The sequence below is a fragment of the Oryctolagus cuniculus genome, chromosome 19 (genome assembly GCF_964237555.1).
Source record: "Oryctolagus cuniculus chromosome 19, mOryCun1.1, whole genome shotgun sequence".
Lineage (NCBI taxonomy): Eukaryota > Metazoa > Chordata > Mammalia > Lagomorpha > Leporidae > Oryctolagus > Oryctolagus cuniculus.
In genome coordinates this window covers 37,344,916-37,372,351 of record NC_091450.1, presented here as the reverse complement: position 1 = coordinate 37,372,351, position 27,436 = coordinate 37,344,916, and the positions used below count along the sequence as shown (strand labels likewise).

The 27,436-nt window shown below is 64.1% G+C and overlaps 1 protein-coding gene and 1 long non-coding RNA gene across 11 annotated transcripts in view; one reads left to right on the top strand and one right to left on the bottom strand.

Annotated features, from left to right (window-relative positions):
* Positions 1 to 17,261, top strand: part of IQCE (IQ motif containing E) — a 48,523-nt gene extending 31,262 nt beyond the window's left edge. For 6 of the 10 annotated variants that reach the window (XM_070064826.1, XM_070064828.1, XM_070064829.1 and 3 more), the window contains 8 exons: positions 376 to 466; positions 4,210 to 4,377; positions 6,890 to 6,913; positions 11,603 to 11,713; positions 11,927 to 12,042; positions 12,812 to 12,915; positions 13,592 to 13,666; positions 14,575 to 17,261. In XM_070064826.1, the coding sequence (XP_069920927.1) occupies positions 376 to 466; positions 4,210 to 4,377; positions 6,890 to 6,913; positions 11,603 to 11,713; positions 11,927 to 12,042; positions 12,812 to 12,915; positions 13,592 to 13,666; positions 14,575 to 14,735 (850 nt within the window). In that variant the 3' untranslated portion in view covers positions 14,736 to 17,261. Of the gene's footprint in view, positions 1 to 375; positions 467 to 4,209; positions 4,378 to 5,782; positions 5,907 to 6,889; positions 6,914 to 7,465; positions 7,629 to 9,743; positions 10,286 to 11,602; positions 11,714 to 11,926; positions 12,043 to 12,811; positions 12,916 to 13,591; positions 13,667 to 14,574 lie in introns of those variants that run through there. The other 4 variants (XR_011384704.1, XM_070064825.1, XM_070064831.1 and 1 more) reach the window with 4 other exon arrangements.
* Positions 461 to 26,876, bottom strand: LOC138847102 (uncharacterized). The gene is made up of 3 exons (XR_011384705.1): positions 26,667 to 26,876; positions 4,639 to 4,759; positions 461 to 3,780 (listed from the first exon to the last, which is right to left on the bottom strand). It is a non-coding gene; the product is annotated as an uncharacterized lncRNA (long non-coding RNA).
* Positions 26,877 to 27,436: the final 560 nt, after the last annotated feature.

Below are 27,436 nucleotides of genomic sequence, written 5' to 3'. Positions count from 1 at the left end.
CACTCCCCGGGAGGCAGCAGGTCACGGCTCAAACGCCTGGTCCCTGCCAGTCCCCTGGGAGACTCAGATGACATTCCAGGCCCTGGTTTCAGCCCGGCCCAGGCTTGGCTGTTGCAGGCATTTGGGGAGGTGGGAGGTCTCTGCCTGTCTCTCTGCTCCTCTGCCTTTAAAATCAAAATCAAAATCAAAAAAAAAAAAAAAAAAAAAAAAAAGCTGAGTTACACAGCACTCAGAGTGACCAGTCAGACGTGGTCACCAGGATGACGCGACAGAACGTGACTCATCTCGCGCGGAGCCTCGAGTTACAAGGCAGGCGCGTGTCTCAGCAGCCAGGCCGCGCACTGGCAAGTAAGGCGTCACCTTCTCCTCCCCCAGAGAGGAGATTCAGACACTGACCACCAAGCTCCAAGAACTGGAGGAGACCGCGAAAGGAGAGAGAAGTGACCCTGTGGAAGCCAGTCTAGAGGTGCGTGTGAGTATGTCTGCTCTCCTGTCCAGGCAGGGGCGGGGCACTTCCGGTTCTTTCTGTACCCAGCCCCCTCCTGACCCTGACGCTGACCCTTCCGCAACTGAAGTCATGCACGCGGAAGTCTGGGCTCTGCACTAACGTACTGTCAGCTACTGGCCTCTTGACCTGGTATCCCAGTCAGAGCGCTGAGCGGGTGCGTGACGACCTTCCCAGAACTGGGGCGGGGGCTGTCCGCCGAGCCCCGGGGAGGAGTGGGCCGTCTGGGGCCTCCAGCACCTGACCTGGGTGAGCGTTCTCCACGTCAAGTTCCGTGTCTGGTGAGGACCTGGACGCCACAGGAGGCAGCGTGGCTGAGGCCCAGCTCTGGCTGTGAAGGTCCCCAGCCCCTGCTGCCCCTCTCCCTGACCCTCTTCCCTCTTGCTCAAGAGTTGAGGCATAGCTAGGAGTCCACTGGGTGCCAGGGACCTCCGCCTGGCCACACTGAGAGCCACAAGCCCTGCCCGTGGGAGGAGACACGGACGTGGGGGGCAGCGGTCTCGCCCGAGATGGGCTGTGGCGCCCGGGAGGGCAGGGGTCCTCATCGTCAGGCCTCTGACTTTGGCACGCGCAGCTTCCGTGTGGTGCACCTGGCACAGGCCACACAGAAACCTCGGAGCTGGAAGATGTGGGAAGCTGCCGGCACAGGCTTCATCACAGAGCGAGGCAAACCACAGCACCGCCATTAGGGGGACACAACACCCAGCCCAGTTCCCGCGCTGTGTGCCGGGGTCCTTCGCAGGCTGCACGGTAACGAATGTGGCACACCGGGCCGGCGGGGGCTCACGGTGTATGTGAGTCTCGATCCCAACGCCAGGGGATTATCCGCTGTCCATGCCACCACCATGTGTCACGAGACCCCGTGCTCACCGTGGGCCGATGGCTGCGACCCCGCAGGTGTCTCACTGAGGCATGCTGGCCGATGGCGCCCCCGGAGTACCAGGCAGGTGTTTGCTCCTCTTCAGGACATCATGCCCGGCGGCGGCCCTCGGGGAGAAAGCGTGTTTCCCAGACGTTGTTCATGGCGCTGACCTGCTGTGATCATGCTGGTCTCTGATGCCCAAAAGGAAAGCGAGTTGGTCCTGTGCAGCTCTCAGGACAATGGTGCCGGTGGCATTCCCTCTCGGTGCGCCCCGACTCGGGTCAGCCAGCAGGGGGCGCCTCCCCTGCTGCTGGGTTGCGTGTCTCCCTGAGGATTTTGGCTGCAGGGTTTGTCACTTGTTTTTCCTCAATGAACGTCACTGCTGTGGAGCTGGAATCCTCCTCGGTTCAAGGCCGACCGGCCGTGCCGGCAGAGACGCCTGCAGCACCGCGTCTGCTGAGCGAGGACTTAGAGACCGCGTGGTCAGGATCACGCTGTGTCTCCTGCGCCAGCACCTACTGCCCAGCCTGAAGACGGGTCTCCACAGCAGGAACAAACAGGGTCCCGACCCACAGGAGGCATCCGTGCTGGCTGCCTCACGCGGCGGCAGAGCCCGGAACTGGGCTGTGGCTGAAGCGGGTGCCGCGCAAGAGAGCTGCTGGGGGAGAGGGTTCCCCCTGCACACACGCGCGCAAGGATGTAGCTTTGGTCCTCGCGCGCAAAGAAAAACAAGAAAAACATCTCGGAGCACTGACAAAACAGCTTTCTCGTGTGGTGGGATTTTTTTTTTTTTTTCTGACAGGCAGAGTTAGAGAGGTCTTCCATTGCCGTTGGTTCACCCCCCAATGGCTGCTGCGGCTGGCGCACCGCGCTGATCCGAAGGCAGGAGCCAGGTGCTTCTCCTGGTCTCCCATGGGGTGCAGGGCCCAAGCACATGGGCCATCGTCCACTGCACTCCCGGGCCACAGCAGAGAGCTGGCCTGGAAGAGGGGCAACCGGGACAGAATCCAGCGCCCCGACCGGGACTAGAACCCGGGGTGCCAGCGCCGCAGGTGGAGGATTAGCCTAGTGAGCCGCGGCGCCGGCCTATGGCAGGATTATGAGCACCTTTCTTCTTTAAGGAATTATTTATTTATTTGAAAGGCAGAGACAGAGGTCTTCCATCCACCGGTTGACTCCCCAGATGGTCACAACGGCCAGAGCTGTGCCAATCCGGAGCCAGGAGCTTCCTCCAGGTCTCCACATGGGTGCAGGGGCCCAAGGACGTGGGCATCCTCCACTGCTTCCCCAGGTCATAGCAGAGAGCTGGATTGAAAGAGGAACAGCCAGGACTCGAGCTGAAGCCCCTGTGGGATGCCGGCACTGCAGGCGGCAGCTGTACCCGCTGTGCCACGGCGCCCGCCGCGTAAGCACGCTGCACTTCCCTTCCATGTTACCTGCATCTCCCCTAACGAGCCCTTTCACCTTCTGTGCTTAGAGAAAGAACAGCAGAGAGGAGGAGCGAGTGCTGACGAGGGGAGGGGTCGGTGCAGACCAGAGCTTCTATGCTTAAAGAAAGAACAGCGGAGAGGAGGAGCGAGTGCTGACGAGGGGAGGGGTCGGTGCGGACGAGAGCCAGGGTTCCAGCAGCTGCCTCAGAGTTGAAGGGACATCCACATTCAGGCTCTGAGTGTGTTCCTGTCTTCTGACCACACTGGCAAGGCCACCCCTACAGGGCGAAGGCCCAGATGTGCCGGGGCTGAGGCAGGCGCCTGGTCCATCAGTTCTCCTTGGCAGGCGGTGCTCGTGTTGAAGCGGGCACAGAGGCCCCAGGCGAGCACCCTGGGAGATGGGGCAGCAGTGGGCCCATCCTCGTCAGCCGAGGAAGGACCTGTCGTGTAGGAAGTTCACACAGAACCCTGCAGACAGGAGGCAAGGCCACAGGCAGGCGCCCCTGAGCCAGGAGGCAGCAGGGCCCAGGGCCTCACTGGAGGGTGAGGCGGGGCAGCAGGGCCCAGGGCCGCCACTGTGAGGGTGAGGCAGGGCAGCAGGGCCCAGGGCCGTCACTGGAGGGCGAGGTGGGGCAGCGCTGAGCAAGCCAAGGACTGCTGGTTGCAATGACACTGGTGGGCTCCGGGCCGCGCAGGGCAGAGGACCCTTGGCTTGGCATGACAGTGGAGGTGCTCGGGGGGCTGTGCACGCACGCCCTGCTCAGAGGCACGTCTGCCGGCCGGAACAGCCCAGCCCTGAGCAGCGTCTCCAGGACCGGTGAAGTCCAGAGGGCGGAGCACCGCAGCAGAGTGGTGGACTCCGGCCGGTATGCCCTGGACGTCTGTCCACGGCCAGCGGCTTCAGCAGTGTCTGAGCCCACCACGCTCGTGCTCTGTGGCGTGGGAAGGACGGCTCATGGGTCCCAGGCCCCATGGGGAGTGTCCTGTGGAGAGCGGGTTAGACGCGTTACGTCGGCATCACAACAGCCACTCCTGCCTCCTCCTCCCTTCACCCGAGCTGGGGCCACCTTGCCTGTAACCCCAGACATACATGCCACTCTCACCCCACGGTGCTGGAGCAGCACACGGCTCCTGTGACAATGGGAAGCGACTAAGCGCGGCGCCCAGTGGAAAACCTTCGGGGACCACAGGGGTCGGCACTTGTCCTCCCGGACACGGCCGCCGAGTCAGGCCTCCAGGGAAGCACGTCCGAGCCTGCCCGCCGTGGGCGCTGCGCCCTGCGGATGTCTGCCTCGGTGCACGGTGTGACGGTGACCGACAGCACCTGCTCCGGGCCAGACAATATCCTGTGCCTTGCCCGCACCCGCCTCCCGCCCGATCCCATCTTCCTCACGCCCTTTCATTTCCTGCAGGCCCAAGGTCGTCCAGCGTCCCCTGCCAGCAGCAGGCTCTCCCCGCACGACCCCGAGGCAGGCGCCAGCGGGGAGGGCGTCTCGCGGGCCCCCTCCCCCTGCACGGAAAGGAGAAGAGACGCCGCCGCCCGGGTCCTGCAGACCCAGTGGAGACTGTACAAGCACCAGGTGAGTGCCCCGAGGAGCCCCGGGTGCCCCGTGGCCACACGGACCGGGGCGGCAGGACAGGACACGTGGGGCGGGGCCGGGTGCCACTAAGGTTCTAGTCCCTAAGAGGCTCTGGTCTCGTGTGAGCCCAACGCTCTAACAAGACATCCACCCAGGCACGGGCGCGGGACGTGCACATCCCGTGTCAGAGCCCTGGACGGAGACCTGGCTCCTCTGGGAGGAGCTGGTAGTGGCTCGCGTTCTTGAATCCCCGTCACTCACATGGGAGACTGGAGTGGCATTCCAGGCTCCTGGCTTTGGCCTGGCCCAATCCGAGCTGACAGACGTGTGTGAAGTGGACCAGTGGGTGGAAGACCTCTCTCTAGCTTGCTTGCTCTCTGTTCTGCCAAGTAGATGAAAAACAAATCAACATTTAAAAAGAGCTGAGACTTTAAAATCTCTCCTGTGTTACAAGTCCCTGGTATTGTGCAAACAGAAACCAGGTTCCGGAGCCCGCCCGAGCACTGCGGACCTCAGCGGCGGGCTGCCGGCGGGCTGCTCCCCAGGTCCCACCAGGGACGCCTTCAGAACTGGGATTCAGCAGCGCCCCGCCTCCCAGCCCCGCCTCGCTCAGCAGTGCATAGGCAGCCTTAGCACCCCAAATCATTTTTCCAGAACCACTTAGGTGTGTAGCTCCAGCACCTCCCACCACGCCACTTCACACCTGGAATTCGGCACGGCCTCCCCTCCCCCAGCGGCCCCTCACGTCCACTTTCTCCACTTGTCAAAGGTTGTGCCAGGACCCGGTGGCAGCTGGCTTGTCACCCACGACCGTCGCCACGGCGTGGTTTCCAAGAACCCGCCAGTGCCGTCTGCAGAGGTGTTTCCTGTGGGAAGAGAGCAGCCCGTGCCCTGGCCGCGCTCCCTCCTGCCGCTGCCCCTCCACCCCTGTATTTCTCAGCTCAGGGGGGAGGGGAAACACCCATCACCTGAGACACAGGACGCCAGCGGTCCTGCTGCTGCTTTTTCTTCAGATTATTTACTTGTGTATTTGAAAGGCAAGTGACAGACAGGGAAGGGCAGAGCGGTCACCTGTCTGCCGGCTCACCCCCCGAAGGCCAGCAGCAGCCACAGCCAGGAGCCCAGAACTCTACCTCGGTCTCCCGTGTAGGAGCCAGGGACCCACGCACTGGTCCCCGTCCACTGCTCCCCAGTGCACAGCAGAGAGCCAGAGGGAAGCACGGCCGCCAGGGCCGAGCCAGCGCTCCCAGGGGAGGCGGCACCGGGGCAGCTCGGCCACTGCCCACGTCAGCCCGCTGCTTCTCACAGGGGCACTCCGGGCCGCCCTCCTCTCTCCCCAGGCAGGTGTCAAGGACTGCTGGCTTCTGGACTGCCATGGACCAAGTCTTTTTTTTTTTTTTTTAAGGTGGATTTATGTTTATTTGAGAGGCAGAGTGAGAGAGAGAGGTCTTCCATCCGCGGATTCACTCCCCAAATGGCCGCGTCGGAGCCAGGAGCTTCTGGGTCTCCCACATGGTTGCAGGGCCCAAGTACTTTGTCATCCTCCACCACCTTCCCAGGCCATAGCAGGGAGCTGGGGCAGGAGTGGAGCAGCCAGGGCTCGAACTGGTGCCCCTGTGGGATGCCGGTGCCACGCACGGCTGGAGGCTTAACCTGCTGCACAACAGCACCGGCCCCGGGACCAAGTCTTCCTGTTCTAATTTAAAGAGTCCACTTCATTTATTTAGATTTATTTGAAAGGCAGAGTTAGAGGCAGAGAGAGAGAGAGAGAGAGAGAGAGGTCTTCCATCTGCTGGTTCACTCCCACTATGCCACAGCGCCAGGCCCCATAAAATAAATCCTTAAAAAGAAAGAGAAAAACCACTGGGGAGTACAAGTTAGTTCCTCGGTGTGAAGCTGGGTTTAGTCTGTCCCCAGGCACTCATGTGGGGCACTGGTGTCCTACCCAGCATCTTAACTGCTAAGCTAAATCTCCACTCCTGGGGCCAGTGCCGTGGCGTAGCGGGTAAAGCCAGCAGGCACTACTGGCACCCCCTATGGGCACTGGTTCAAGTCCCAGATGCTCCACTTCCAATCCAGCTCTCTGCTATGGCCTGGGAAGCAGTGGGAGACCCGGAGGAAGCTCCTGGCTCCTGGCTTCAGATTGGCCCAGCTCCGGCCACTGCAGCCATCTGGGGAGTGAACCAGCAGATGGAAGACCTCTCTCTCTCTGCCTCTCTGTAACTCTGCCTTTCAAATAAATAAGTAATTCTTTAAAATTTTTTGAAAAAATAAAAGGACTCTGAAAATGCAAACACATCCCCTAGGGTGCAGAGGGAGCCTGGGAACGGCCCCTCAGATGCTTGGGGTCCTCCTGTCCCTGCGGTCCTCACGGCTTCGTGGGCGGTCCCTGAGGTGTGGAAGTCCCTGGGGCGCGGGGTGCAGAGGGAGCCTGCCCCTTGCTGGCGTGGCCAGGGGTTGAAGGGGGCAGAACCTCCCTCCGCACACCGACTCAGGCCTCTCTTTATTTCAGAAAAAGACGACTGTGCTGGACGAGGTAAGCAAGCTGTCCCACTACTTCCGAAACACGACTTTTACTCCGGAGTCACAGTGAGGCCTGCAGCCCTCGGGAGGCCCCTTCTGAAGCCCCGCCCCACGTCACCTTGAGACATCAGACGTGTTTCCCCCTTCCGAACCCACCGCTCATCCTCCCAGCCCTCACTGAGCTCCAGGCCGGGCAGCACCTGCACCTGCAGGGAGCCACGCTCACAGCTCAGCGTGACGAGGGTGACACGTGGACTGGGTCCACAGGGCACCCCGGGAGGAGTGGGCGTGAGAAGAGGGTGCCTGCCGTGTGGCTGCGGGTGGGCACCGCAGAGCTAGGGCAGACGTGTCTGACGCCACACAGGGCTGTCTCCCATGGCAGAGTGGGGCGGGGCTGAGCTTAAAGATTTGTGTATTTGATAGAGAGGTCTTCCACATGCCGGTTCACTCCCCAGATGGCCACCCGGCAAGGACCAGGCCAAAACCAGGAGCCAGGAACTCCATCTGGGTCCCCTATGTGGGTGACAAGGCCCCAGACACTTGGGCCATCTTCTGCTTTTCCCAGGACATCAGCAGGCAGCTGGACTGGAAGTGGAGCAGCCAGGATGTGACCCGGCGCCCATGTGGGATGCCAGCATTGCAGGTGGTGGCTTAACCCGCTGCACCACAACGCTGGCCCCTGATGCGGTTCTAAGCCCCAAGAGCTAAAACATGAATTCTTTATTGTGCTTGAGTCTTTTAAGATGCATTTGCTTATTTGAAGGAGACGGGGGCGGTATCTGCCCTCCACTGGCTCACTCCCCAGCTGGCCACCATGCGTAACAGCTAGGGCTGGGCGGGGCCAAAGCCAGGAGCCTGGAACTCCATTCAGGTGTCCCACGTGATGGCAAGGGCCCAAACACTTGGCCATCTGCTGCTGCTCTCCCAAGTGTTTCAGCAGGGAACTGGATCAGAAACAGTGCAGCCAGCACTTGAACTGGGGCTGCGACGTGGGCGGGAGCGTCACACGCAGCAGCCTGCCCCTGCGCCACAGTGCCGGGGCCTCAGCCCTGCCCTTCTCTCTGGGCTTCTGAGGTCAGCAGTGTCTCTGACTGGATCCAGCATGCAGGGCCGGCCTCTCCCTTGTCTGGGCAGGCTGGTGGGAGCCATGAGCTCCAGGTGTTGCTGCGCACCACTGCCCGTCCACCTGCCCTCCAGCCGATGGGCTCCTGGCGGCCAGGCCCCGGGGAGCCCCTCCCGCCTGTGTTCAGGCAGTGAGCAAGTGCAGTGCCCCAGTGACGTCAGTCCATGCTGAGGTCCAGGCGACGGGCTTGAGCACCTCCAGTCGCCGGTCACCGCCCTGCCCGAGCAGCCCCCAAGCCACCCCTTCGGCGGGTCCCCCACTTGCCTCCCTTCATTCCCAGCTTCAAGCATTTCAGCAGCCGAACGGTAGCCATCTCCCACCTCACGCCTGACCTCTCACTCCACGACCCGCCTCGCCTGTCCTGTCAGCCACCTGTGCGCTCACACCTTGTTCCCAATCAACTGCTCCCAAACCACACCCTCCCTGCCAGTCTTCCAGTTACACCCCCCACAACAGCTCTCGCCCCAGGCCAGTGCCTCCACACCTGCCCTTCCTGAGACCTGAGACCTGCCCCTGCCCCGTCAGACTCCCTGACTCCCCACCATGGCTCCACCCCTCCCTGCTTGCTCTGCCCTGGGCCTCATGACCAGAGTGTGCCCCTGGGCCGAGGGGCCTTCGGCACTTGCCCCCCAGCTGCCCGCATACTTAGATCTCCACGAACCTCTAAGCCCCCTCACGGAGAAACAGCGGGCAGACCCAGCCCCACCCGCTCCATCCCCACCAGGTCGGCCTGGGGCAAAACCGGCCAGGAGCAGGCATTGGTGTGGATGTGGAGAACGGCACTTCCTCTCCTGGGTGTGCCCCATCCACAGATGGTCACCCGGATGTCCCTCGGCTGACGCGCCATGAGCGTGTACAGCCTGTCCTGCGGGTGAGTGACCCAGGAAACACTGAGTGAAGGGAGCCGGACACAGGAGGCCACTGGGGACTCCACTGGCAATGGACTTGAAGCTGCCAAATGGCTCCATTTGGGGTGGGGTGATGGCCGCACACAGGGCATGGAATTAGTGCCACTGAGCTGTCCTTCCAAGTTAAGGCGGGAACACTTGAAAAGCTAAAAGGGAGAGGAAGCCCCCACCCTCCTGCCAACACTTCCCCAGGGTGGCTTCCTGCGGTGACACCCCTCGGCCGCCCCCATGTGGGCGCCACGCTGGAGGGGCCGCTCCGCACACCAGCTCCCACACCCAGGGGCCACTCGCAGTCCTCAGCTCGCCGGAGCTTCCCTGAGAGGCCTTCCCCGAGAGGCCGCCTGCCCGGCTCCTGTGCGTCTCCACGCTTCCGCCTTCTCACCAGAGCGTCCACGTGCTGAGCGGCAGTGCCTGGACCCCTGCCTGCCGCCCCCGGGCTCAGGCAGGGAGCCAGCACGCTGCCTGCACAGGCCTCAAGTCCGCATGCTGCCCCGCGGCGTGTCTGAGATGAAGTCCTCCCCCTCCCTGCCCGAGCCTGGGTTTGCCCAGCTTCAGGAGTCAGGCCGCGCGGCGGGAGGAGCCGCCGTCGGCATCCTGTGTGGGCATCCCTCTGACCTGGCTGCTCCACCTCTGACCCAGCTCCCTGCTAATGCACCTGGGAAGGCAGCGGACGATGGCCCAATGGTTGGGTCCCTGCACCCACGTGGGAGACCTGGAAGAAGCTCCTGGCTTCAGATCCGCCTGGCTCTGGCAGTTGCAGCCATCTGGGGAGTGAACCAGCGAATGGAAGAGTCTCTAACTCTGCCTTTCAGATAAAGAAATGAATTTAAAAAGTCAGGCCGCCATCCACTGCTTGCTCCTGCCCTTCCTCCGACATGACCGGGACCCGCGGAGACCCTGAGCTCCTGTCGCTGCACCAGGGCCGTCGCGCGCGCTCACCCTCCTCCTCGGCCAAGCACTGCTACACACAGCGCTGACTCCACACCTGCACACTTCGTAGGGAAACCATTCACGACCCAGGTCACAGGATAAACCACCCCAGAGATGGCTGCGGGTGTCCAGACAGCTTGCTCTGCACTGCTCGATTTCAGAAGCTCATGGAAAATGCATCTCAAGGAGAAACTGCGAGGCAGGAGCCAGTGCTGCAGCGTAGCAGGACAGCCACCGCCTGCAGTGCCGGCACCCCATATGGGAGCAGGCTGGAGTCCCGGCTGCTCCACTGCCCATCCAGCTCCCTGCTGTGGCCTGGGAAAGCAGCAGATGGCCCAAGCGCTTGGGCCCCTGCACCACATGGGAGACCTGGAAGATGCTCGTGGCTCCTAGCATCAGCCCAGCCCAGCTCCAGCCGTGGCGGCCATCTGGGGAGTGAACCTGTAGATGAAGATCGCTGTCTTCCCACCTCACTCTAACTGTGCCTTTCGAGTGGTAAACAAGCCTTCAGTACTGGCAGTCCCTGTCAGAGCACTGGTCTGGGTTCTGGCTGTTCCACTTCCAGTCCAGCTCCCTGCTGATGTGCCTGGGGAGGCAAAAGATGGCCCAAGTGCTTGCGGTCCTGTCACCTACTTGAGAGACCTGGACGCAGTTCCAGGATCCTGGCTTCACCCTGGCCCAGACTCTGCTGTTGCTGCCATTTGGGGAGTGAACAGTGGATAGAAAACCTCTCTCTCTCTCTCTCCCCTAACTTCGCTCTTTTTAAAGAAGATTTATTTATTTTAAAGTCAAGAGTTAAGAGAGAGAGAAAGGCCTTCCATCCGATGGTTCACTCTTCCAATTGGCCGCAACGGCTGGAGCTGCGCCAATCCAAAGCCAGGAGCTTTTTTGGGGTCTCCCACGCGGGTGAAGGGGCCCAAGCACTTGGGCCATCCTCCACTGCTTTCCCAGGCCATTGCAGAGAGCTGGATTGGAAGTGGAGCAGCTGGGTCTCCAACTGGCACCCATATGGGATGCTGGCACTTCAGGCCAGAGCGTTAACCCGCTGTGCCACAACGCCAGCCCCAGCCTTTCAAATAAATCTTTGAAAAATAAAAGGAGCCGGCACCGCGGCTCACTAGGCTAATCCTCCGCCTTGCGGTGCCGGCACCCTGGGTTCTAGTCCCAGTCGGGGCGCCGGATTCTGTCCCGGTTGCCCCTCTTCCAGGCCAGCTCTCTGCTGTGGCCCGGGAGTGCAGTGGAGGATGGCCCAAGTGCTTGGGCCCTGCACCCCATGGGAGACCAGGAGAAGCACCTGGCTCCTGGCTTCGGATCAGCGCGGTGCGCCGGCCAAGGCGGCCTTTGAACCAATGGCAAAGGAAGACCTTTCTCTCTGTCTCTCTCTCTCTCTCACTGTCCACTCTGCCTGTCAAAAAAAAAAAAAAAAAAAAAAACTGTATAGGTTTCAAAATTTTTTTCACTAAAATAAGTTATCTTCTAAATCTGCTTTCCACAAACTTGTTGGCCTCCTTGTGTACACGGGAAGTAGATGGAGTGAACAGGCCCTCCCGGGGTGGAGCTGAAACAAGGGCCTCCTGGAAGCTAGCATAGCGCAGCGTGGGTAACAGCCTGTTTCCTTTCTATCCCGAGACTCGGGGAGTCACACCTGTGCCTCTTCCCCCCGGGGAGATCTCAGCGAGATTTCCCAGGAGTCCCCGCGGCGGTACACATCACCTTCCACGCCCTCTCCTCTCCCTGACAGGTAGCGGTGGCGCTTCAGGCAGCTTTCAGGGGACATCTCGCCCGGGCGCAGCTGCTGTCAAGACAAGGGCGCAGCCCAGAGCCTCCCGGTGGGCCAGGCCGCCCAGCTCAGGTAAGCACGCGGTCCTGGCTTAGCTCGGAGCAGCTCCCTCAGCGGGCTGGGCTGGCTGCGCTTGCGTCTCGCGAGACAGACACCTTGTCAGCCCCTGCTCATTAAGACCACGAAAGGTTTAAGGATCCCCAGTGTCTCTGCGGGGGGGGCGGGGCGGGGCAGGGCAGGAAGTCTGCTTGGCGCCCTCAGGCCTCTCCTGCTGTCTACGCACAGGACTCGCCCACGCCCCGCAGTCCAAGCCCCGTGACCCCGGGCGAGCACAGCACAGAGGCGGCCGTCGTCCTGGTGCAGTCGGCGCTGCGGGGACACCTGGCACGGGCCAGGCTCAGGTGAGGCCGGCACGGGCACTGCTGTCTGGTCACAGAGCGCCCACTGCGGGCAGCCGGCAGGGTGTCGGGCGGTGAGCAGGTGCGGCACGCCGTCACGCCCCTGGAGAAGTTCCTGCAGCAGCGCGGATGTGACTGGCAGCTCCCTCGGGAAGCGGCCCTCCCAGAGCAGCACCTTCTCCGAGAAGACGGACAGAAGGGCTTCGGTTCACAGAGTGACGGGAACTGCTGGCCATGCACTGGCTGCCCCCGGTGCCCGGACAGCATTGTGTTGACAGGAGTGGGGCCACCCGAGCCCTCCTGCCGTGAGCCCTGGCACCATTCTGTGTTCTGTGTAGCATCCGGGAGGCAACGGGGAGAATCGCCCACAGGCAGAGACCCCAGGTGCCCCTGAGCCCGAGACAGTGCCAGGCTCGGCGCAGGAGCCCAGCACTCCCTCCCCACATCCCAGCCCATGTCTGCCACGTTCCTGTCTCTCCTGGGGCACACGCTGTATCTCAGTGTCCCTGGAAGACGGTGGCGGCTCCCCACTGCCTTGGACAGTCACTGCCAAGAGCCCGCTCCATGGGCCCTGGGAGCGGCCGTGGTCTCAGGTGCAGGGCTGTGTGCTCCACGTCCCGGGCACAGCACTGCTGGCCCCACCTGCAGGCAGAGGGGGCAAGGACAGCCTGACCTCCGCACTGCCCCAGGGTGACGGACAGAGGAAGTGTCCAGGCCAACCCGACAGGCCTGGCGGGATGCATCCCCACAGCCCGGCTTCCTCTCTCTCCAGCGCGACCAGTCAGAGAGCAGCCAGCGCGGCCTCTGCTAGGAACAGACCTGCCTCCGCCCCGCGCGGAACCACGCCTCCACCGCCCCACCGCACGGCCTCCCCCGGTAACGCGCGTGCGCTCTAGGGTTTGTTAAGTGTGGCCACTGGAGGGCAGCAGGGAGGTTTATCCCACACTAAGTCACGCCTCTGCCCGGGAGCCCTGCGAGGTAGCTCGCTGCACGGTCCCCAGCGTCACCAGCCAGGTCCTGGGCCACCCAGGCTGAGCTCCGCAGCTTCTGTCTCTTCTCTCTCTTCTGGCCTTATTCAGGCGGGGCGGGTTCTCCCTCAGGCCAGTGCCTCGCCTGTTGGTCTTCAGGACAGCCCTACTGCATTTCCCGCGAGGTCCCTGCACCTGACACCAGCGTGCATCCCAGCAGGCCCAGCCGTGGGCCACAGTCTCCTGGTGCACCGTGCAGACAAGGGCTGGATGGCTCCCAGGGCACTTCCGCCCCGCCCCCAATCTGATCTGGCCAAGGCCACAGGACCTCCCTGTCGGTTCCACAGCTGAAAAACCAGTGCCCGTCCCCAGCTCTGTTCCTGTAAAGCTAACAGTGCCGGAGGTTCAGGGACCGCAGTCTGGGGTTTTCTTTGTGCCGGGGCACAGGGAGGTTTCACACACGTTGGACTGCAGTGGGCTCTCAGGTCTCAGGTGACCGGGGACAGAGGAGGAGCACTCCCCACGACGGGCGGGCGGCGGGCCCTGTGTGCACGGTGGTGCTTCCAGTGGGTGTGTCTCTTCAGGTGAGGACGGTGAAGCCAGCGGCCGGGAGGCCACGGAAGACCTGGAGCAGCCAGCAACCCCGCAGGCCCACTCTGGTACGTGTGCGGTCCCGGAGTCCCAGACTGGCCCTTCCCCCACCCTGCCCCAGGGCTCAGCAGAGGCAGCTGCTTGGAGATGTGCCCCGGTACCACCTGTGGGATCACGGCTTCTCCACTTCCGTCAGGTTCTCCTAGCTTTGTCAGATCTAGAACTTTGAACTGTGAAGCTCAGCAAACCCAGATTAGCAGCCCCAGCCCTGGGGGAGGATGCGCCGGCCCCAGGGCCCCGCTGCCCGCTGCCCGCTGCCCGCTGCCCTGGGGGAGCTGGCGGAGCTGGCAGGCCCACCTGCCGTGTGAAAGCTGCAGAATGTGCCCCGGTGGTCAGCTTCTGTCCACACAAGGACCAGGGCACTGTGAAATCCAGCCCTGCGTTGAGCTCACTGTGCTTGTAAAGAAAAAAGTGAACATGGCCTTGACTCCCAGTTAATTTCCTGATGTCCCTGTGCCCTCGGTTCCCTGCAGGAAGCCGGCGCAGACACCGTCCTGCCCTCTAAATTACCAGGTTTTGAAGGAGTAAGACTCAGGCTCTTGAGCCTGGGCCCACCCCCATCTGTCCAAGGGAGCCCCGGGGGTCGCCCGCCCCCAGCGCAGACTGAGGAAGACGGCCACGCTTCCCCCCACCAGCCTGTGGGGCCAGGGGCCGGCCTCCCACACGCGCTGGCCGCCAGCTCTCTGCAGCCGTCTCCCGGGACGCTCTGAGGGCCGCTCGCAGGGCCTCTTCGGGGCTGGCAAGCCTTCACTTTGTGCTCGTGTTTGGCTTTTGGACGTAGCCGAGTTGGAAACCAGGATGGCTTCCTGGCTGGCGTGTCCCGGCTGCAGCAGGGCCAGGGAAGGGCTGCGGTGTGCGTCTACGCCCTCTCGGCGCGTGCAGTCACATGGCTGACCCTGTCTCTGCCTCCTTGCAGCGCGGTCTTCCCCCTCGGGGCTGCAGCCCGGGGACGACGTGGACTCCGACGACTCCGACGATGTCGTCATTGCTCCGCTCCTGCCCACGAAGAAAAGCTCCTCCCATCCCAGGTTCCCGTCCCCACCCCCACCCCCCAATGGCGATGGCTGTCAGGGATAGGTTAGCGCTAGGAAACAAGGCGCACTCCAGAGGTGGGGACCGTCCCTGTCAGGAACAGAACTGCACCTGCTTACCACCCAGCACCCTCACGGGTTTCTCTCCTTGGCTTTGCTTCTTTGTTTAAGAAATCCCAAGTGCCTCTCCATCATTCTCTGGGAGGGCCAAGTGGCTCCATCACCCCCTCACCTCCAGCCCTCCAGACGGAGGGAGCACTGGGAAGATGCCTTCTGTAGCGGCCGACAGCCTGCCTTTGGCCAGACTGGGCACGGCTGCCCAGCGGGAGGCAGCCTGGGGGCACTGTCACTGGCCCCGCATTGCCACAACCTCAGCCGCCGGCACGGCCACGAGGCCAGTGGGGCAGGGGTTAATACGAGGGTAGCAGCAGCAGGGCCCTGATGTGAGCTGCACCCCACCCCGGCCCGCCACACAGTTCTTCCTTCCCCATTCCCCTCCCCTCCCGCCTGGGGCACTGCCCACCAGAGCTGCCCTCCCCGGGAAGGACTCTGGGTAGAATTGGGCACTGGGTCCACCGAGACCTGAGAGCCAGCAGGCGCCCCAGGAGCAGCGTGACACATGCCTCCCTGGGCTCGCTTGGGGCAGGCGGCAGCCGTCATGCTGTGTGCCTGGCTCCCTGCCCCCAGAGGGCCCCGAAGTCTACAAGATGAACCCTTGCTTGTGGCAGAGCCCCAGTGCCGCAGCCCCAGGCCGGGGGCCTCTCAGGACAGGTCGGGCTGGGGAGGCCCCTTGGGCAGTGACACATCCCTGACCGAGCACACCCTCTCACTGCCCCCTGCCCGCGAGCGGAAGGGGAGAGAGGTAAGGACTGCCCAGCCCTTTCTCCACTTCCTGCGCGTTTCATTCTTTGGCCTATGAGCTGCCAAACCAAATTTCTTTTCATTGATCGGCCTGGTGACGGCCAAGTGAGCCCCGGACCCCGCCTCCACTCGTGCACTCGGGTCTGCTGCCCGTGGAGCCACCCCATCCTTGCCCGTCTGCTCGGTCAAAGCTACCAGACGCCTCCGAAGCACCAAGAGGGTGGCAGGAGGCCCCGCCTGCTCGTCCTCGGGGTTCCGGCTTGGAAAAGGTGCCCTGTGCTAGCCGCTCACCACAGGAAGTGGGGACTGGGTTTGAATCAGGGATAGCTGTGCCTCAGGTGTGGGGACGAGCTGGGCTGGGGCAGCACGGGACTCGGCCAGGGGCAGGGCTGACGAAGTCCACATCAGCCCGCTGACCGAGTCCCAGGAAAACGCCCCTGCCTGCCTTCCCCGTGAACGACCTCACGCCTGTGTCCCCGCTCTGCCGCTTCCTGCACCGGCCCCAGTCCCTGTACTGGGGAGAGCCACCCACTGCCAGCGCGGCTTTGTTCTGTGGGGAAGGCACAGGCAGAGACGGCGAGGGCGCTCCAGGGCTGCGGGCCGAAGGGCCGGGCACTGTCGGGACGGGCCGGGGAGTCAGCCTGGAACTTGGCCTTGTGGGGGTGGCCCCCCAGTTCCCGCACTGGGCACAGAGGGACACCCCCACACACACCTGGCCAGGTGGCTGGGCAGTGGGTGGGGCTGAGCCTGCTGGTACCGTGGACACCTCCCTGGGGGAGGGGAGCGGGACGTGCCCAGGCAGGGCTCTCACTGTCCTGATTTCACTGTGACGCATCCACATCGCTCTGAACGGAAGGACAGAGGCAGAGCCTGCCTGCCGTGACAGCCGGGCAGCCCCGGCTTCAGAAGAACAGGGCCCTTCTGCCCCCACACCATCCTACGAGCATGCAGAACACGGGAGAACCGGCCACAGCACCGCCGTGTCGGTGGGGGACAGACTGGGCCACACGTGTAGCCCCCACGCTGCTGGAGTGGCCTCTGAGCGGCAGGGCGTCTGGCCAGGTACACAGGCCTCCACACAGGTGCTGCCCCCAGGCCCCGTCGAGCTGCCGGGAGACTGGTGAGTGACTCAGCTCTTGCCAGGCCTCGGAAGGATCCTATTTCCCTCGCCCTGGCTGGGAGACAGAGGACGCCCCAGGCTCAGAAGCCACGGATGACAAAACGACTCCAGACAGTGCCACGGGCTCTGCATTTCTTGGTTCACACCCACCCAACAGACACAGCGCAGGGAGGGGCTGGGACTGGCCAGGCCACCAGGAGCAGAAGCGGAGCCAGAGGGGAGGCATGTGCGCGTGGGGGGCTCTCGGGGGCTCGCAGTCTCCGGGTGCAGCGTGGCCCCAGAGAGCCACGTGCCCTGCGAGGAAGGACCGGCTGAGTGCAAGACTGATGGGCAGAGCCAAGCTCGGGGAACTCCAGCCAGCAGCCGCGGCAGCGGGGCTCTCGCTCGTCACGGGCATCCGACAGCGAACACAACAGCGCGACGGCCCTGACTGGCTGTGCCGCTCACGTGTGCTGGAAGCCCTCCTAGACCAAGCCAGCCCGGCTCTACCACGGCCAGCACGGCAGAGCCTTGCTCCATTTAAGAAGTAACTTCACACGTGGAAGCCCCCATCGCCCTCCAGAACGAAATAAAGCTTCTGTTTAGCCCGTCTGACCGCGCACTCCTCCAGTGACAGCAGCGGCGTCTCCGCGGCCGGCCGCTCTCTCTGCAGGCCCAGGCTCCAGGGGCCAAGTGGCGTCCCTGGAGCGGTGCAGACCGTGGCTAGGATCGCCCTGAACGGGGGGCAGTGGGGCCTGGGGCTGGATGGCTCGGGAGAGGAAGGAGCGTGCCCGCTGGAACTGGGTGTTTATTTAAGAGTCAGGAACCTTGCACATCAGCTCTCCGGACTCTCCTGGAAGGCATGAGACGCCCGCTGTCGGGCTCCTTGCTGTTGACGTTCGGGGTGCGGGGATGTTTTGTGGGTGCGTGTCTTGATTTCCCTGTAAATCCCTCACTTTGGGTCCACATCAGAGACCCCCAGCCCTGGGGCGGGTCCTCGCCGAGCCTGTGTTCCAGGCCCTCTGAACCTGTGCTCGGATCCGAGTGAGAACCACCGCATCGAGAAACTGCACACGCACGTGCACCAGCGTCCACGTGGTCCACCCGGCGAGTGTGTCAGGCACAGGGGAGGAGTCACACAGATCCGCCACAAGCGATACAGGGCTGGCGACGGGGTCTGTCCCACACCTCGCTCTGGGTCCCCACCACCGCCTGCCCTGGCCCCGGGCCCTCAGTCCCTCAGTCACTCCAAGTTCCCACCAGCACTTGCACAGCCCATCTTTGTGCCCCAACACTGGGCTCACCTGGAAACCCTGCCTTGCAGAGGAGCCTCGGACACGCCCAAACACTGCGGGAGCTCCCAGTGAGGCTGGGCCTACGACGGGACGGGCGCCACCCCGAGGCCTCTCAGAGCGACAGGACCAAGGGAGACAGGCCCACCCTTGGGCCCGAGGCCAGGCGGAATAAACTGGGAAATGTGTAACAGATGCACGCTCATCCAGGCCCCGTCACGTGTGATCCGAGCGCATCCCGTCCCGGCTCCTGCCATGGGCTTTGGTGCTCCCGGGAGCCCTCGGCCAGGCCTGGAAGGGGCGCGCGGGGCTCGGAGGTGAGATGGGAGCCCCCAGGGCCTGGCCAAGTCAGCTGTCAGTGTGAGACACCGCCAAGGTCCCCGGGTACGCGGAAAAGCAGCCGCAGCAGCAGGAATCCCGGCTCCCGTTCCCCTGAGCTGTGCCGTGGGGCTCGGAACACAGATGAGAGGGAGGACGAGGACGGGTCTCGGCCAGCACCTCCGGCCCTGACGGTCGCTGCGTGCCTGGGGAAGCGGGCAGGTTTCCATGGCGCTCTGTCCTTTCTGAACGAGGGCAGCCGTGTCCCCGGGCGACTCAGCGGCTAAGACCCCACCAGGCCCGGATTCAAAGGAGAGCCCCACGTGTGCCACGGCCCTGCAGCCTCCCGCCTGCGGCTCGCTGCCTCCAGCCCTTCCCCCCCACAGGCCCAGCTTCCCAAGGAGGGGGGTGGGGCCGGCTCACACGGCCCACTGGAAGAGGACGGGTCCCTCGCTGCTGACCGCAGCCCGGTCCGCCCCGCCCTCGCAGGCCCGCTTCCTCCTGACCGCTCATGCACTCCCTGGACACTCGGCCCCTCTGCCTGCCTGTTAAGTGGGGGTGTCCCCGGGGTTCCGTGCCCCACAACTGACCCTGGTGCCCCCGTCTCAACTGGCTGTCGGCACACACCGTCTCAGGAGCCTCTCATTCAGCCACCCCACTCTGACCCGCCTCCACCCCACCCTGCTCCCGGCCTGTGAGCAGCATGTCAAGCCAGAGCCCTGGGCCATCCTGTCTCCCCCACCCCAGCAGACCAGCCTGCCGTAGGCACCAGGACAAACCCAACTCCTGAATGCACTGCACCGCCACACCCACGCATGTGCACGCGCACACATACACACCCACGCATGTGCATACGCACACGCACGTGCACACACATACCCACACGCATGCACATGCGTGCACACATACACACCCAAGCATGTGCATGCGCACACGCACGTGCACACACATACACACCCACACACATGCACACACACCCACACATGCACGCACCCACGCACACGCACGCACACACACACATGCACGCACACACACACTTTCAAACCAAGGTAACCTGAGCTGCACAGGGCTCCTCATTTTCCCAAAGACTGCAAAAGAGAGGACGTGTCCTTCCCTCGCTAGAACTCGTCCTTAGGGGAGGCTGACACCGCCGAATCCAGTGCCAACTTGTCCTAGTCCATCCGTGCATGTGGTCACCCCTCATCCATACTGGAGACCCCACCTAGAATAAGACAGCAGCCGGGTGGGGGGGCGCTGTGGCACAGCGGGTTAAAGCCCTGGCCTGAAGCGCCGGCATCCCATGTGGGCGCCCGTTCTAGTCCCAGCAGGTCCTCTTCCGATCCAGCTCTCTGCTGTCGCCTGGGAAGACAGTGGAAGATGGCCCAAGTCCTTGGGCCCCTGCACCCACGTGGGAGACCTGGGGAAGCTCCTGGCTCCTGGCTTCAGATCGGCACAGCTCTGGCCGTTGCAGCCATCTGGGGAGTGAACCAGCAGACAGAAGAGCTCTCTCTCCGTCTCGACCTCTCTTTGTAACTCTGTCTTTCATATAAATAAAATAAATCTTATAAAAAAAAAAAAACACGGCAGCCAGGCCGTGCAGCCCGGCCGCCTGGTCTCTGTTGTCTACCATCCCCCATCCCAGGCGACTTAACAGCCTGCCCGGGGCTGCTCTGTGTGGGGCACAGCATCGGCGGGTGCTGGCTGGGGACAACACCCGCACACGTGGGGCTCCTGGCGTGACCTCGGTGAGCGCCGCCCCGGCCGGAGCCCCTCTGCCCTCCCCCAGCGCTGTGTGCCTGTCACGGTGAGCGGAGCCTGGGACCCCCACAAGGCAGCACCCTCTTCCAGAATGATACCCACCCCGGCCTTCCCAAACAAGACTCCTAGCGAGCGAGCGACAAAAGCACAGAGTGGGTGGCAGCCTGGAGGGCCTGGCGGTGCTTGGGGGTGGTGCACAGGGGACCTGCAGGGACTTCACAGTCCAGGGAGCAGACCCCGCACCAGAGGCAGACTGGACCCTTAAACACTTCCTGATGGTCCTTGAACCCCACAGAAGGAAAGACAGCGGAAAGGAGATGCACCACGAGTCCACCCTGACCTCAGCCGGGCCACACCGACCTCAGCTGGCCACTCCTGACCTCAGCCGGCCACTCCTGACCCCAGCCGGCCATCCTGACCCCAGCCGGCCACTCCTGACCTCAGCCGGGCCACACCGACCTCAGCCGGCCACTCCTGACCTCAGCCAGGACCACGCCGACCTCAGCCAGGCCCACGCGGACCTCAGCCAGCCCACACCGACTTCAGCCGGGACCCCCCGACCTCAGCTGGGACCCCCTGACCTCAGTCGGGTCCACGGCGACCTCAGCCGAGACCCCCCCGACCTCAGCTGGCCCCTTGACCTCAGCTGGCCCCCTGACCTCAGCCGGGACCCCCCGACCTCAGCCGGGATCCCCTGACCTCAGCCAGCTCCCTGACCTCAGCTGGCCCCTTGACTTCAGCTGGTCCCCTGACCTCAGCCGGGCCCCCCCGACCTCAGCCAGGACCACGCCGACCTCAGCTGGCCCCCTGACCTCAGCTGGCCCCCTGACCTCAGCCAGCCCATGCCGACCTCAGCCAGGACCACGCCGACCTCAGCTGGCCCCCTGACCTCAGCTGGCCCCCTGACCTCAGCCGGCCATCCTGACCTCAGCCGGGCCCCCCCGACCTCAGCTGGTCCCCTGACCTCAGCCGGGCCCCTGACCTCAGCCAGCCCACGCCGACCTCAACCGGCCCCCTGACCTCAGCCGGCCATCCTGACCTCAGCTGGCCCCCTGACCTCAGCCAGCCCACGCTGACCTCAACCGGCCCCCTGACCTCAGCCGGGCCCCCTGACCTCAGCCAGGCCCCCTGACCTCAGCCGGCCCACGCCGACCTCAGCCAAACCAAAGACCCCGGCCGACCCCTCCCTGACCTGGCGGCCGAGCCCACGCTGACCTCAGAGCAGAGCCCACGCCGACCTCGCCAGCCCCGCGCTGACCTCACGCTGACCTCACGGCCGGCTGCGCTGACCTCACGCTGACCTCACGCTCGAGCCCGTCCTGCCCGGGCGTTTCTGTGTCGCAGGAGAGCAGGCACTGCGCATGCGCGCGGACTCCGGTTCCTAACGCGGGGTCCCCGACCCCCTGGTCGCCCTCTCAGGGGCGGGGCGGGCTCCGTGGCCTTTTCAGGGGCTCTTCCTGTCCGCCCATCCCGCTGTGGGACACGCCGCGGCGACGCTGTCCTGAAGAACCAGGGTGGCGGGAACCGGAAGTCCCCCAGAACTGGGCCCGGGGAGCCCCGTGCCCGGGGCAGTGCCGGGGTCGGCGTCCCTGACTGGGGATGACCAGGACACGGCTGCGGTGTCCGCGGGTGCTTGTCCGCGGCTGCACAGGGCCAGAGGCTGGCCGTGACCCCACTCCCAGGAGGCCCCAAGTCGCCAGCGGTGCAGAGACGGAGGGTGGGGCTGGGCAGTGAAGGTGCGGGAGGATGAGGAGGGTCGGGCCTGGGCGGCAGCCCCCGGAAGTGCACACCTTAACATGGCTAAAACGGCCGAGTGCATGCGTGCGCTGCAGCCCGTGCCGGCTCCCATTCCCAGCGAGCTCGCCCTCCGGCCCCTCTTCCGCTGGAAATGGTGGGCTCGGACGCGAAGCCTGGGGCGCGTCGGCCCCCTCCCACACCTCTGGCAGAGCGGGGCGGCGGTCCGCAGACACTCTGCCCAGACGTGGTCTTCTGCCTCCCCCGTCAGACTGAGCTCTGCCACAGAAGCTCCGGATCAAGGCCGCGGTACACAGCCGGCGCTCAATAGCTGCACACGGAAGTAGCGGAGGGCTGGACCCCACTGCCCCACCCCCAGCTCCTCCAGTGGATCGTCCCCTCCGCTGGCCTCTGTCCTGGAAGTCCCTCAGGGCAGGGCTTGGGACTCAGCTCTGTCTGCAGCGCAGGGAAGGTGGCTGGCGAGTGGGGGGCAGAAGATTCCAGAAGCCCCCGGGGGGGGGTCTCAAAGGCAGTCTTGGCCCTCCACTCCCACTCCCTGGGTGCTGTAGAATCCTCCAAATCGGAGCCCTCCTCTCCATCTTTTAAATTATTAGGATTCAGCGTTGGCAAAAATGGGAGAACATGGGGCCGGCACTGTGGCACAGCGGGTTAACGCCCTGGCCTGCTGCTCCGGCATCCCATATGGGCTCCAGTTCGAGCCCCGGCTGCTCCACTTCCGATCCAACTCCCTGTTATGGCCTGGGATAGCAGTAAAGGATGGCCCAAGTCCTTGAGCCCCTGCACCCACGTGGGAGACCTGGAGGAAGCTCCTGGCTCCTGGCTTCCCATTGGCGCAGCTCCGGCTGTTGTGGCCATCTGGGGAGTGAACCAGCAGATGGAAGACCTCTCTTTGTCTCTCCCTCTCTCTGTAACTCTGTAACAACGAAAACAAGACTTCAAGGGCCAACATGGCTGCTGAGCTGCCCCCGCCGTGGCACCCAGGTTCCGGCCAGCAGGAAGCAAGGGGCTGCGGCCTCCCTTGAAGGCACTGCCACTCACACCAGGCTGGCCAGCACTCAGTCGCGTGGGCACCCAGCCGCGAGGGAGGCTGGACCAGGTCTCTGGCCTAGGGGGCTGCAGACTCAAACGTCGGGTCCTATTACCGAGGAAGAGCACGGTGTTTCCAGTGGGGTGGCCAGCTCTCTGCCACACCCTCACACCTCCAGCCCCTCCAGCCCCTTGCTTTCGTCCTTGGCCTCCCGTCCAGCCAACACAAAAGGGCCCTGGCCGAGAAGCGTGTCGGGTCAGCCCCTTTGCTCTGCCTTGGCATGCCCGGCACGATTGCAGCACGCCGGGCCCCGGGTGCGGAAGAACTCTGCGTGTCACCAGGGTTTGTGTGCCGGCAGCCAGGCTTAGCTCCGTCTGAGTCCAAGGAGCAAGTTCATTGACACCGAGCCCTGGCGCCCTGCGCTCCCCTCCAGGGCAGAGCAGACCCAGGCAGGGGACAGTGGCCGCGGGGGTCAGGAAGACGCTACCCCTCCCAGAGACGGGGGTCGCCGGCAGGGAGGACCGGAAAGAATGCCCCGTTGGTTTGTGCAAAGGCCCCGGGGTGTGAGGAGGGGGAGGCCCTCCTCTGGTCCAGGGAGCCTGGGAACAGAGCGGGCTGTTGGCAGCAGGGATGGTCGGATTTGCATTTTAGAAGGCGGAGCAGGGAGCAGGCGGCACAATGGTTCCTGGGTGGCTGAGGGACCGTGGGAATGCTGACCGCCCACCTCCAGTGCCCACTGGAACCCCCAGAGGGGAGACAGCTCAGGCGGCCCCCTGGCACCCCACCGAGGGACAGGCTGGCTGTGGGCCCAGAGAGGCAGAAGTGGGCGGAGGCCCCGCTGGACAGGGGCCCTTTCCCCAGCCTGAGCTCCGCTCTCGCGGGGATCGGGGCCCAGCCCCTGCGCTGCGAGTGAGCTCACTGGGGCCTCCTGCACCCCGCACGGCTCATCCAGCTGCCAAGTCGGAGAAGAATCCAGGCCGGGGTCCCAGCCGGCCCATCCTGGCGGGCGCCCTGGGGCAAGCCTCAGTTTCCCTATCTGTAGACGGGGTGAGCTGGCCCTGTGTCTGGGTGGCTGTGAGCCGGGGGCTGGAGAGGGCCCGTGCCAGCCAGCCAAGCTGTGTGAGCACAAGACCAAGAGGATGTCCATTCCAGAAACACACCCTAGGACAGAGTCAGCACCACCCCTCCCCTTGCTCATCCTGCAGCCTCCAGAGAGGGGTCCGCGCGCCCTGCCAGTCCTGGGGAAACCCCCATGGAGTTCCTGGCTCCTGGCTTCTACCTGGCGTAGCCCTGGGCGTGGCAGCCATTTGAAGAGTGAAGCCACGAATGGAAGATCTCGCCCTCTGTCGCTCTGCCTTTTTTTTTTTTTTTTTTTTTTTTTTTTTTTTTTTTTTTTTTTTTGCCAGGCAAAGTTAGTGCGAGAGAGAGACAGAGAGTTAGAGACAGAGAGAGACAGAGAGAAAGGTCTGCCTTCCATTGGTTCACTCCCCTAATGGCTGCTACAGCTGGCACTGTGCCGATCTGAAGCCAGGAGCCAGGTGCTTCCTCCCAGTCTCCCATGTGGGTGCAGGGACCCAAGCACTTGGGCCATCCTCCACTGCACTCCCGGGCCACAGCAGAGAGCTGGCCTGGAAGAGGGGCAACTGGGATAGTACCCGGCACCCCAACTGGGACTAGAACCCGGGGTGCTGGCACCACAGGTGGAGGATTAGCCTGGTGAGCCACGGTGCTGGCCCTGCCTTTCAAATAAATAGAATGAATACACCTTTTTTTTTGACAGGCAGAGTGGACAGTGAGAGAGAGAGAGACAGAGAGAAAGGTCTTCCTTTGCCGTTGGTTCACCCTCCAATGGCCACCGCGGCCAGCACACCACGCTGATCCGATGGCAGGAGCCAGGTGCTTCTCCTGGTCTCCCATGGGGTGCAGGGCCCAAGCACTTGGGCCATCCTCCACTGCACTCCCTGGCCACAGCAGAGAGCTGGCCTGGAAGAGAGGCAACTGGGACAGACAGAATCCAGCGCCCCGACCGGGACTAGAACCCGGTGTGCCGGTGCCGCAAGGCGGAGGATTAGCCTAGTGAGCCGTGGTGCCGGCCCGAATGAATACACCTTTAAAGAAAAAATGCAGACCCTAGAGTACCTTCCAGAACCTTCCCCACCTGTCCCTGGAGGTGGGCGGGGCAGGGAGAAGATGGGTGGGGGCTGGCACAGAGCTTCTCCTGGGCTGAGCCGGGTTGTCCTAGGTGTCTGCGTTCTGGAGAAAGCCCACACGGCCTCCCCACCCCGCCTTGGAAATGGCCCTCCAGCCATAGCCACGGGGTGTCTCAGAGGGCGTCCACCCTCGGAATGGGGATGACGCCACCAAGGCTGCCCGCACTGGCCATGAGTGAGGGCCCCCAGACCCCCATACCCACACTGCCCTGGCCCCGCCCCGCCTGCCGTGGGCCTGCTGCTGGGGGCCCTGGAGGGCACGTGACAGACGCGGGAGAAACAACTCACCCCTCCTCCCGGGCAGCCTCCGTCACCAGTAGTGACGCCCGCTCATCTCTGCCCAGAGAAAGGGGACGCCCCCTGGCAGCACACCTCGGGAGCCACAGAACTTGGGAGGAGGTTCGCCAGGCCGACCATCGGCGGCACTGAGAATTCAGGGCTGTGGCGTCCGGGGAGCCCCCGGCGCTGTGTCTGTGCCTTGGGTCGACCTCTCTGTTGGCCCTGGGCCTGGCTGCATGTCCGGCCCCAGCCTGCGGCGTGGGCTGCCCCGGGACACCAAGTGAAGCCCCATGCCCAGCCACCATCCAGAGCCAGCTCCAGCCCCGAATGAGGCCACATCCCACCTCCCAGCCCAGCCACCGCGACTGCAGGTGCGTGAGTGACGCCGGTGACGGCAGCGGCAAAGTCAGCCAGCTGAGCCCAAACTCTGACCCCAGAGTGGTGGATAACTGGTCCAATCTGCCTAAAACCGCTGAGCTCTGGGGCGGTTTGTGCATGACAGAAATGGCAGCTACAGAGGCATCTACAAACACCTCACTCGGTGGGCGGCACTGGAACCTGGGCGGGGGGGGGGCGGAGTTCCGTTGCACTGAGTTCTCCCAGCCTTCATTTCGTCCTCTTGGAAGTGGGCTTGGTGTGCCAAGGCGTGGGTGTGGCCTGTCCCCAGGGGCCCCTGCCTCAGTGGTGATAAAGGGTGCTGGGAGCTGTAGGAGGCAGGGCCTGGTGGGGGGTGTTAGGTCATGGGGGCGGGGTTACCACCCTGGGACCCCGGCAAGTGCCCAGAGTGGGCGAGGCCAGCCCTTCCCACCCTGCTTCCTGTGTCTCCGCCTGCCACCCGCTCTGATGTGACACAGCCAGGGGACCCACGCCGGAGCCGGGGCTTTGCCTCCCAGTGGCCTTCCGGACAGGTGAGGAAGCTGACTCCAGGCAGGTCCGTGAGGCTGGGGCTGCCTTGGCCTGGCTCTGTGGCCCTCTGGGAGACCCTGCTGGCTGGCACCTCTCGCAGCCTGGACAGCCACAGAGCCACTGGGCCGAGTCCCCCGTGGCTGGCTGGAGAGCCACACTCCTGTGGCCGGGATGGCAGTGTGTCCGTGGAGCCCTGGGCAGTGGCAGGCTGAGCGGCTGCAGCGTCACCCAGCCACGTCCTAGGGGGCACCAGGAAACCCTGGCCTGCGGCTTCCTCCCCTCCCTGTCAGTTCTCGTGAGCTCCGTAGCCACAGAACATGTGAGCCTCCTTGGACGGTCTCTACGGGCGGGGAATTCCACTGTTCCGGCCCCTCCATAGCATCTGGCGGCCCCCGGCCCAGGCCTGGCTGCTCTCCCAGAGGCTCCGGGTCAGGGCCTCAGCCCCACCGCCCTCCTGGCCTGGGAGACCCACCTGGGACTCCTGGGCTGGCTGGCCCCTCCAGCTGCTCCGGGTGCGTCCAGACCGCCGTTCTCGGGGGGCTCACACACAGATCTGCTCAGCCCCGTGTTTGGCTCACAAACCCTACTTCCCTGGGAGGCAGGGAGGAGGGAGGCGTGGGGGAAGGAGGCAGTCTCATGGCCTCCCGAGCCGTGGCAGGACCTCGGTCTGCACTGCTGTGGCTGTGCAGGGCAGGGTGGGGGGAGGCCGCCGTCCTGCCTCCCCCACGTGTGCGCTATCTGGCATTCTCCCTTTAACCCTCGCCCTCCTGGGCTGGGCTTTTCAGCTGCCAGACCCCGGGGGAGGGGTTGCGCCCAGGCTCCACCAGCAGAGAGCCCCCGTGTGGTGTTCCAGAGCCTGGGGGGCCCTCGTGGGCCCAGCCTGCACCCCCTTTTACTGTTCTTCTGCAGGGTCCTGCAGGGACCCTCTTAGGAACAAGTTTTCCCGGCCGAACACTGCGAGTACGGAGCAGTACCGACTGCTTTTCCTTACGGAAGGTCGGAGACTGAGCGGCTCCCGGGAGCTCCAGCCGCTGAGAGACAGTCCCTCGACGGGGCGGCTTCAGACAACAGCAGTTCTGGGGGCCGGAGGTCCCACGTCAAGGCAGGGCTGGCTCCCCCACCCCCACCCCGCCCGAGGCCCTGGGGCAGCAGCTGCCCCGGCCTCCCTCGGAGCTCCTGGTTTGCGGCTGCCTCTCGCTGGCCTCCACCTCTGCCCCCTCTTGGCCTCCTTCTGCTGGCACA